This window comes from Aspergillus affinis, assembly GCF_023601865.1.
Source record: "Aspergillus affinis strain CMG 70 chromosome Unknown NODE_275_length_10506_cov_79_791255, whole genome shotgun sequence".
In the NCBI taxonomy this organism is placed as follows: domain Eukaryota; kingdom Fungi; phylum Ascomycota; class Eurotiomycetes; order Eurotiales; family Aspergillaceae; genus Aspergillus; species Aspergillus affinis.
The window spans coordinates 1-10,506 of NW_026516056.1; the positions used below are offsets into that span (position 1 = coordinate 1).

Genomic DNA, 10,506 nt, shown 5'->3' on the forward strand with positions numbered 1-10,506 from the left:
TAAGGCTTGCTCGTCAGGACCATTCGTAAATGACTTTCTATTTCCCTTTTGGCATTTTGTTTGGACTGGGTCTTTGCCCCCCCCCCCCCCCCCCCCTACGCCACTTCTGTGGATTGATTGATCCGATCTTTGGCGGCCGCGTTTTTATTGAGGTGGTTCCCAATTCCCCCTTCCCAAGATCCAATCATTCAAATCAACCCCCCAGCGCAACGGCCTGGACGACGTCGGCGTGTGTGCGTATGTGGGGTGGAGGGAGCGCGGCATCTGCGACCTGCATGTCAAGACCCAGGTGATGTGATGCATCCAACAAGCTAGATCCTAGAACACAGCGGCTAAAAAGGGCTGAAGTTCGAGCCTGATCTTTCTTTTTTTTTCTTTCTCGCTTTTCTTGTTTTCTCCACGACTGCACGTTGAAAAGGGGCCCACTCCCACATCATCCTGTCCCGGCTTTATTATCCTGTTTCTTCCTCTTGTTTGCGAGATGCAGTGTGTTCTCCGACTGTTCGCCGAGTAACGTGGTTTTTCCACCGCCAACGATTCTCTCAAGGCTTATTCGCGCGCACCGAAGGTTTTGAAACTTCCGAGAGAGTTTCCTCTTGCGACGCCCGCAGAATTCGCAGGAAGACTGTGTTCTTTGCATAGGTTCGGCGTGAAGACGTGAACGAGTCTGCGAGGGAAGGCGACGAATCTTTACCGGGGAGTGTGCTCGGAACTCCTTTGCCGTCGTCGACTAGAAGAACAAAGGAAAGAAAAGGAGAGGAAAGGAAAGGAAAAGAAGGAAGAAGCGAGTGGCCATCTCGTGACACGACTCACGTTATCCCATCACGTTCAAGGATTCCTGTTCGGCCCTTTCGTCTCGTTGGCCTGTCTGCCCCTCCTCCGTTCTTGATTTTTTTTCTCTTCTTCTTCTTCTTCTTCCTACCCCAAAGCTCTCGTCGGTAAGGACAATCATCAAGGTAAATACCCTTTCGGCGTTGGAGGAAATCACCTCGCGATTGATCCGTTAATATTTATTTGGTCTTTAGGTGAACAAAAGGGAACGGTTCTCGAGTGGGCCTTCTGGAGCCCTGGATTCCTCCCTGCTGACCGTTCTTGCGCCCTTGGATCGCGTCGTTTTGGGACCCGGATCCAACCACTGCATGACGTTGAAAGAGTCCAGGTTCGTATTATCTGATATCGATTAATGTTTATTCGAGAAGGGGGGGTTCCTTGGGGAATAGCTTGTCGTCGCTTGTGTGTCCCATGACAACTTGAACGCTGACTGTGGTCGGCCAGAAGAGTTGGGGGAAGAAAAATAAAGCAAAAAGGAAGAAAGAGAAACCAACAAGGGCCCGATTGACCAAGACTAATCGGAAACGAAACAAAAGGAGCCAGATCTACGCATGAGGGAACAATTCCCTCCCTTCTCCCTAATCAAAGTTTAAAAACACGGCCTTGGACCAAGTCGGTAACAGATGCAAATGACCGATGGGACTACGGGAATGAGTTTCTGACTGGAATGCTTAGGCGCGCGCACCGACCATCCACGATTCTCGCTCTGGAGTCAAGGAAGAGAATCGGAGTCTTCGGAGACCCTGCGTGGCGCCTAGATACGGGTCTGATCACTTGCATAGCCGGCACCATCTCCGCGCGCACGAGGCTAAACCGTTGCGCCTGTGGGTTTTGGGGGGAGTCCTCCTCTCGGGGAAGCGAGTGGTGATTTGCCGCACACGCGGTGGATTTCATGCCCCTTAGGTCGATCTCAATCGTCAATCAGTTTTCGGTCTAGGCGAAGGTACTAGATACGGTCACTAGACTCTGGAACCTGGCGCGTGATCTCACCTCGAGGGAGAGAGCACAGGAAGCAAAGAGAGAGAGAAAGCTCTTTGCTTGCACTCCGTCATTCTCGCCCTCAGGGAGCTGCCAATGTGCGCATCATCTCTATGTCGTTGCGGTTCCTGTCGGATCGTCGAGACTGATACACCCTTTAGTCCGCCTACTCAACCGTGGTCGACCAGCGCCAGTAACGACACCATTTGACGGCCGAAAAGTGACCGACGTTGCTCTCTTGTTCTGGTACAGCTCCACTAATCATTTTGTCTGGTTCAGCTGTGGTTGAATTGCCAGAGAATCCCCCCCCCCCCTCCATCCAAACCAATTCTTTTTTTCTCCGTTGGAGGCTTCTCATTTGTCGACCCTCATACAAATTTTATTTTCCTTTTTTCTTTTGAACAATTTATTTGATAATATTTTCGCCCTCCCACCCTCTGGCCAGAAATTTCTCGCACTGTGCGTCAGTGGCCTGTCAAGAGGCGACTTTTTGACCCATCGTTCAGCTCTCGTCTTATCGGCCCTCATCTCCCGCCACTTTGCTGCGGGTTTTCGCCTTACAGTTTGACTTTGCAGTTTTGATTATTTTTCTTTCTAAAAAGATTATTGAATAATTTTTGGACCACTGCTGTGATTTGATTATTCGTCCGATATTATTGGCCTCTTTTTCTCTCTTCCGGCCTAGATCCAGACCTATTGGAAAACCCCGTATACACGGTCGGCAAGTTTCATTGGGGGGTTCCTGCAGCACCTCCGATTTTTTTTCTTTTCTTTTTTTTCTTTTTATTTTTTTTTATTTCTCTTTTCTCTTTTCTGTACTTTTTTTTATTCTTTTTTCTATTCCAGGAATTCCTCAACGGTGACGTTTCATTGCAGTATCGACTCCTCCCCCGAGTGAAGAGAGAGAAAAACTTCTTCCGGGTTAAGGTTTGTCTGGAACCGTGCTCGGTTGGCTCTTGCCGCTTGCATTCTGACGACACCATCATTCATTCACGGAACTCAACCTCGCCCAGACTGTCTCTCTCTCTCTACCACCTTCTCTTCCCTGGACTTCGGTGCCCGTTTTCAGTAACCTCCCGCTTGCGCTCCCCCTGCAACTGACCCTGCACCCTGCATCCTGCAGCTCAGGCTGTCTCTTGGCTTGTCTCCACTCCCGGATAACTTGGGGCCCTGGGCGAGCTCTCCGAAACTAAGACTACCTACCTATCTACCTAACCTACCCTACCTACCTAACTAATAATCAAATCATACCGTCGCGTCTGTCCTTAACACCACCCCATCCTCCCCTCTTTCCTTCCCTCTTCCACACCCCCACTGTGTATCATTCCTTTCTTCTAGTGCTTCTTTGAACCACAAAGTCCATCCTTGCAAGGTCCCAAACTCTTCTGACTCTCTTATTTTTTTTTCTTGTTCGTCGCCGTCGGATCCTTGACCTTGCTACATCGCCCGTCGGTTCTTCCCATCCTTTGTTCTGTTTTAAATAAACACAACCCCTCCCCCTGAGTTATCCTGGTTTGATCTATTCGTGGTTCGCTGCGGTTATTTCTGACGGATCTCCCGGCCTGGTTCTTTGGTTCCTTCCATCTTCTGGTTCTTAGTCCGCCGATCTCGCCTTGATGAGTGCGTCGACGTTTGCGGACGCCTCTCTTTCTCGCGATCCCCCAGGGTGTGTATACTATCTTCCTTTCGTCGCATCTTCACTAAATTCTCTTTTTCCCTCTCCTCTCTCGTGCAGCTGCTCAGGGTTACCCGCTGACCATGCTGTCCCCCAGTTCTGAATTTGACTTGAACATTCGCCAGCAGCCCACTCGGGCGCGCGTGGCTGGTGGGAAAGAGAAAGGTGTGTGATCCCGTCGTTTCTTGATGAAGGAGCCTCGAATTGCGCCTGGCGCGCATCCTCTTATTTTTGGCGAGTTGCGACTGACTCGTGTGATCGGCGATTGCTACAGAGCGCAAACCAGTGGACCCCCCACCGATTGTGCAAATCCGGGTAAGAGAGGAAGGCACTTATCTCTCGCAGTAGGTTGGCACCAGCTTTGAACGAGTGAAGTCGATCCCGTGGCCTGCTAACCAAGGTTGCTTACTAGACACTATCTGCAAAGTCCCTATTATTTTATGTGCTGCAGCTTGTATGATGGCTCGGACGACTCTCCAGTTGCTGTGTCCCCGTCCACAGCTTTGACGGGTACCTTGGTTTCGTCTCTTCATCGGTTGAAGGACGTGGACAATACCGGTAAGTCAAATTCCCCTGCCCCCCGATCAACAGGAAAAGGCGGAAACGTTGGGAGACTGATCAGGATAAACCTCAGATGGGGGATTCTTCGTCTTTGGGGATTTGTCTGTGAAAGTGGAGGGCGACTTTCGGTTGAAATTCACACTCTTCGAGATGCGGCGGTAAGGACCCGAAATGCGCGCGTCCAAGCAGATTGAACAAGACTGGTTGGTACTGACTGCCTCGTGCAGGGACACGGTGCACTATTTGAAGTCGACAATTTCCGAGCGCTTCACTGGTGAGATTTTGTGTTTCGTTTTCGTCTGCCTGCGCATGCTGACTCTCTTCGTAGTATCGCCGCCTAAGAGCTTCCCGGGAATGGCGGAGTCAACATTCTTGTCCAGATCTTTTGCAGATCAAGGGGTGAAACTGAGGATCCGAAAGGAACCCCGCACATTAATGTGAGTTCCCAAGCAAGCAGGCGCAATGAGGCAAATCCTACTTCTCTCGCCTCTTCTACCAAAGAACTCAAAAGTACTGACCAAATCTCTTGCCAGAAAACGGCCGGTCCCTCGTCCCGAGGATTTCCCACAGCCACTTCCTCCTCGCTCCCCAGAACGGACGGCGATTCAAATGTCAGGAAATGCGTTTGGTGGTTATCAACCAACGGGGCGAGAGTACGGTTACTATCCACCACCTGTCAAGCGGCAGCGCACGTCGATCGACTATGGCAGCCGAGCCGTGTACGATGATGGACGAATGCGTCAAATGGAAGCGTACCCGCAGGCTGCGACCATGTACTCAAACCAACCCGGATCTTATGGCGCCATGATGCAGTATCCCACAGGCCACACGGGGGTTCCTGAATACGCGGTTCGTCAGCCTCAGCCCGTACCAACTCCCACGTCATTTGACAGTCCATCCACGGGTACAGTGACGTCTTCGGAGCTCGGGCTTCCTGGCTATGCACCTGGCTTACACGGAGCGCAGATTACATACGGTATCCCCTCGGCCCAAGTTTCCCCAATGCAAGACCCGGCGAGCCATAGCCGGAGTAGTCAACAGGCCACCATGCAGTCTCTGGGAATGGTGAATCCGACAGGTACTCCCGTACGGACGACATCGACCCCCAATTCTCAAGGACAAATAGCTGACGACCGTTGAATGTGGTTTTTTCTTTGGAACAGACACCGGATTCGATGATGTCTCAAGGTTATCCACGCGCGCAATACCCAGGCAGCTCTACAATTCTCCCACCTTTGCAGCGGAGAGGCAACTACCCCCAAGGGACTAATGGTGCTGCTACGGCTCGGGGCTACTTTGAGCAGCCGTCGCAAGGAGCTACTCCTATCTTACCCTCTCAACCTATTGGCACAAATGAAGCGGATCGGTATGGTTCAGCACCCGGTCAGACGGCTTTCGATCACCCCGGTTCATCCAATGGGACCCCTCGATAAGTCATATTTACCTGGAGACTCTTCCACCCCGGGGAGCAACAGGGTGCGTTTGCTGCTGTCTCAGTATGATCGTGCTCTTTTCCCTTTCATTGTTCTTTGTGCTTTTCGCCTGCACTAATGCTCCAATATGCTGCTCTCCCTTTCTTTTGATCTTATGTTTTGGAAACCGTGGTGTGCCGCGTGGGACGTTCTGGATTCAATCACCTTTTCTTTTTCTTTTTGCTTTTGTGTGATTTTCAAAAATTCTGGATAGACTGTGGAACGGGTGTTTGATCTTGTTTTATGGAAACAGAATGGTTGGTTTTGGGGGATACATGGCGCCTGGGGGGCATTAAAAGGATTACCTTACTTAGCGGGGTGTTTCTCTCTCTCCTTTTCTTTCATTCTCACGGTGCGGTTTTTTGCTTAATTCAGGTGATGTTTGGCTTGTTGTTTCTTTCTCCCCTGTACATATTACTAGTTTTTTGCTTCACAAAGTCAGCGGGTTCAGCTTTCTGACGTGCTGGGTAGGATTCTGGAATCCATTATTAACTACAAGATCGTTTGCCAAGTCCCAAGTAAGTGAAGAAAGAAACTGAGTGATACGGAAAGTGCCCTTAAATGCCCACCCCTGCCTGGGGCATCTACTCACTTCCTTCCTCTTTCTTCTCACTTGACTTCCTCCTCTGCCCCTCGTTTCTCTCCCTCTTCTCATCCTCCACCTTTCTCATCCTCTACTATTCGCTCCTGTCTTTTCTCTCCCTAGGCCTTTTCCTCTCTACGGACCTGTACATCTATACAAGACAACATGGACTCCAAACCGATGCAGCCAAAGTTCCGCAATCTTGAAGTCTTCGGGTCGTGGGATGGCGAATTTGAGGGACCAGTAAGACTCAAGATCTCTCTGGAAGTATGTATGGCCTTGTTGCTTTCGATATTCTCGTTCTGATCAGAAATTACAGGTTGAATCTGCACCCGACACAGAGCTGCGGCTACTGGATACCAAATCTTCGGCCATCTTCCTCAAAACTGTTTCAGCGCGTCTTTTATCTGATGAATCGAACGACAGCAGCTCTTTATTCACATTTTCCACTCCGGATTCTGGTAAATTGAAAGGAGCCCGCCGAGTTTCAGCAGAGAGACTTCCCAACAGTGAAGAAGCCTTTTCGGTGTTACAAGATGGTCCTCCTCTTCCAAGCCGCTCCCTCATGAAAGATATTACAACTTGTCGAGACACAAGTCCTGCAGATATTTCTAGTGCAGAGAAATTCTCCAGTCTGTGTATCAACGTCGCGGAGTACGACGACCTGACCAAGTCACCACAACTGGTGAAAAGAAGTGCTGCAGACGCATGCTTCACGGATTCCGGATCGGACAGCGCACCAACGCACAAAAGACATGACTCCAGCAATGACACGCAGAAAACTCTGACTCTCGGCTCTATTTCGACAACCGCAGAAGAGAATATCAAGTCTGCGAAACTTATCGGTCTCGAGGCCTGGTTGGAGACAGCAACACAACAGCCTGGGGATAGGCCCTTGGATGAAGGAATCGCTAGTACAGGGGATGGCGAGCCATATCTAGAGGAGAAAACCCCGGATGGTTACGAGACTGAGGCAGATGGTGCGACTGGCAGCGAAGAGGTCTGTCGTCAATCCACTAGTGTGGCTGGGTCATCGAATGCGCCCCTGAGAGAAGAGTCCCCGACAATGGAAAGGCTTTACAACAGTAGCCCGGTGCCCCGAACTCACACTCCTTGTGACCAAGAGGGCAGCCCTAGTGGCTTGTCAGCATCACCTGGTCTTGGTTTGGGGATTACTGGGGATCTAAATGACGATTTGAACGCACGTCCGTCGAGTCCCTATCCCTCGCTCCTGTTCAGTACGCCGGACCCCTCTAATTCCAAGCCCGAGACCTGGGAAAACCATTATCTGATCGAGGAGACAAACAGAAACGATAATGAGATTGAGATTCAACCACTCATAGAGTTCTCTTGGAGCGACCCAAAATTGACTCTCTCCAATGGGGATCTCATCATGAAATTTTCCACCAAAACCCGGCAGGCCACTTACAAGATAGAGGTCAACTTGACCGTTTATGTGGATGATGACTATGCCAAAGGATGGAGCACAATATTGCTACCTGGGCTCCCATATCTACAGGCCGAAGAGACTGGGTCTTTCCTCTTTCGTCTTCCGGAAGATCGTGGCCTCGAGTTCCGTACAGCAGACAAGCGGCGGTGTATGGAGGTGGAGAATTGCTTCTTTGCTGAATTCATCAACACCGGGTACCTTGCCGTTTCAATGCGCGTATGTGGTCGAAGATTTTACGGCTTTCTCAAGCACATTGTCTTGGATCAAGAAATCATCTCCCGTCATGCGGTAGCTAAATCTGGGGCAGAAAACGATGGATCGATCAACTACTATGCCATGTGCTCGCTGAGATCCAACCGACGCTATATCTGCTCTGAGAAGTGCGGCTTTTCCTTCTACGTGGACGGAGGCCCAGATGGATTTTTCATTTGCAAACTTGAACATCAGAAGACAAGGCTGCAGATGATTGAAATCCCCCGTGGCGACTCCGCCTCCGTTGGTATTTCTCGGGTCCAAGTCATCTGCTCTCCGAAGGATCTGGGAGTGTTCTGTTTGGCATGGTCCATTCCCTCAACTGATCGACATGCCGATCACTGGCTTCCTCACATCTATTCGGCATCTCCCGGTCGCCTCGAGGAGGATCGAGATGGTCTACGCGGCACATTCACCGGGTTGAGCACTAGGGGAATCTTTCCAGTTGCCAAAGAGGATGACAAGCAGTTACTACGCGAAGACATAGGTGCTGATAAGGAGGGTCACAAATCGGATGATAAAGCAAGCGTCGGTCCTGATCTCTCCACTCCTGGTGTCCCCGATGCCCCTGGGGTGCTTCTTTTGTTTCGCTTATTGGTATCAACTCTCATGGCCAATGCCTCACAGTCTACCAAAGGCTGCATCAAGACTGCTTTTCTATCTCTGTCTTGTTTGTACGACTGGACTTGCTCAAGCATGACACGGCTCAGTCTAGCTTTGGGTGCTATGTATGGCCTTCTAGGCTTATTGGTATGGTTCTTTGTTAAAGACGCGGGTCTCGACGTTTTGGACACAGTTCAAGGCCAATCGAGTTCTTTGGATTCGAGCGAAATGGCTACTATGAACCTCACGATGGCGAACCAAGATGCGGGAGCCATTTTGGACGATAGTGTCTTCAAGCCAGATCACCTTAGCTCTAGGGTATCAGACGCTATTGTTGGTACAGAGAAGGATACTGGAAGCGAAAGACAAGTGCTAGTTGATAGTGCGGAGGACAGCGACAAGGAAGACACGGAGACGGACTTTGGTGACACGACCACATTGATCAACTTCCGAGACAGGATCGACTACTGGCTTGGATGGAGAGGGCCTGTTAATTAGGGGACGTGAAGCCGACGGTCCAAGTGTTTCCTTTTGTTTGGATGAGCTACCGAAGTGTCAGGATTGTGGAGCATAGCGAGATGATACTGAATATGCGTACATCAATAGGCGTGGATTAATATCTACAACCGTAACATGCAAATAATTGGTCTACTGTTTCTATTGTATCGTCCCTTCTAAGTATTTCATCACCTCCTCTACCGCCCACTGCAGGATATCCATCATCGGCAATTCTCCCTGACCCGGAGCCACCGTAACTCCAGCACCAGTTCTCACATTGACGCCTTGTCCCACCAGCTTCACCACCTCCTGGGGATTGACTCCCAGGCAACTCGTAGCCCCTTCCTGTCCGGGTTTCCTTTCCGGTAGCAACAACCACGCATGATCCTGCACATACCGCGGCCACACAATATCATCCACGTATCCCGGCGGATCGGTCCAGAAGTTCTGCGGTGGTCGATCATCCTCCCCGTACAAATCCACTTCCTCCGAGTTTCCCGTCGTCGAAGCTGTGGTCGTCGTAGTCGAAGTTGTCGGCGTCGGCGCCGGTCCTATCGTCACGTATCCACTCCGACTCTCCCGTCTGCTTTTCACCTTGTCGTACGGCGCGGGCAGGAATAACCGCACGTCCAGTAACTTGTGCACGTCCTGTAGGGGATGATGATGATGATGATGATGATGATGATCCTCGTCCTCTCTCGACGGTGCATATAGCAAGAATCCCTCCAAGAACGCCACCACGCGCGTTCCCTTGCTCTGCACCTGCGCCTTCAACAACCTCTTCTGCACATCTCCGCGTAATCGAAGAACAACCTCCTCCGGAACCCCCGAGTCGGTAACCTCATTCTGATCTTCCTTGCTGAGCAACTTCGGGGGCAGGGATCCCGTCTGTCGGACGTGGGCTAGCGACGCCCGGAGGAACGGGATGTCGATTGCACCAGCGCAGTCCCAGTCTTGGATTGTTTGGCCGGAGGGGAGGGTTGTGATTGGGATTCTTTTTTGGGGGGGGGTTAGAATTGGGATTGTTTTAGGAATGGGAGGGGAGGGGAAGGGGAAGGAAGGGATGGGCTAGGTACCGATCGTCAGAATGGTAGAAATCATCTTCGTGGATTATGAATGTTCGTAGCGGAGGGGGGTTGGGATTGGAATTCGAATCGGGTGATACGTCCGTCGAGGAAGAGGAGGAGTTGTTAAAGATGCGTTGTAAGAGTCTCGTGAGGGTGGTTTTGCCGGATGAGGACGGGCCGGAGAGGGCTATTATACTGGCCATCTCGCTCTTTCCCTCAAGATAACCTTGGGGGTTGGTTTTAGGACGATTTAATGGGATTGGGAAAAGCGAAAGAGCGGGGAGGAGAGGAGCGGAGGAGCGGAGTGGGACGAGAAAATGAGGGGTGTTTGAATATCACGTGTTGATTAGATAGTTATCGTTATCGATAACTATCTAACTAACAGTAGTTGTGGTATGTCATCATCGATCATCACCATTTAACTAGTTAACGTATTTCCCCACCGAGTCGGCCACACCACGAGTCGGCCACCGCCTACCAACTTCTAATTACTAGGGCCTTTATCAACCAAGCAATTGCATTTCTATCTAAAAATT

General features: G+C 50.7%; 3 protein-coding genes across 3 annotated transcripts; 2 read left to right on the forward strand and 1 right to left on the reverse strand.

Moving 5' to 3' along the window:
* Window positions 1-3,567: 3,567 nt before the first annotated feature.
* Window positions 3,568-5,478, forward strand: vosA (the record flags this gene model as incomplete). The annotated part of the gene is made up of 8 exons (XM_053095568.1): window positions 3,568-3,649; window positions 3,759-3,828; window positions 3,897-4,042; window positions 4,119-4,203; window positions 4,273-4,319; window positions 4,374-4,482; window positions 4,579-5,123; window positions 5,258-5,478. The coding sequence occupies 8 exons, from the start codon at window positions 3,568-3,570 to the stop codon at window positions 5,476-5,478; spliced, it is 1,305 nt and encodes a 434-aa protein (XP_052949775.1).
* Window positions 5,479-6,265: 787 nt separating this feature from the next.
* KD926_005469 (uncharacterized protein) lies at window positions 6,266-8,903 on the forward strand (the record flags this gene model as incomplete). The annotated part of the gene is made up of 2 exons (XM_053095569.1): window positions 6,266-6,367; window positions 6,420-8,903. The coding sequence occupies 2 exons, from the start codon at window positions 6,266-6,268 to the stop codon at window positions 8,901-8,903; spliced, it is 2,586 nt and encodes an 861-aa protein (XP_052949776.1).
* A 159-nt stretch (window positions 8,904-9,062) lies between these two features.
* KD926_005470 (ribosylnicotinamide kinase) lies at window positions 9,063-10,173 on the reverse strand (the record flags this gene model as incomplete). The annotated part of the gene is made up of 2 exons (XM_053095570.1): window positions 9,063-9,897; window positions 9,980-10,173. 2 exons carry the CDS (start codon window positions 10,171-10,173, stop codon window positions 9,063-9,065), a joined length of 1,029 nt encoding a protein of 342 aa, XP_052949777.1.
* Window positions 10,174-10,506: the final 333 nt, after the last annotated feature.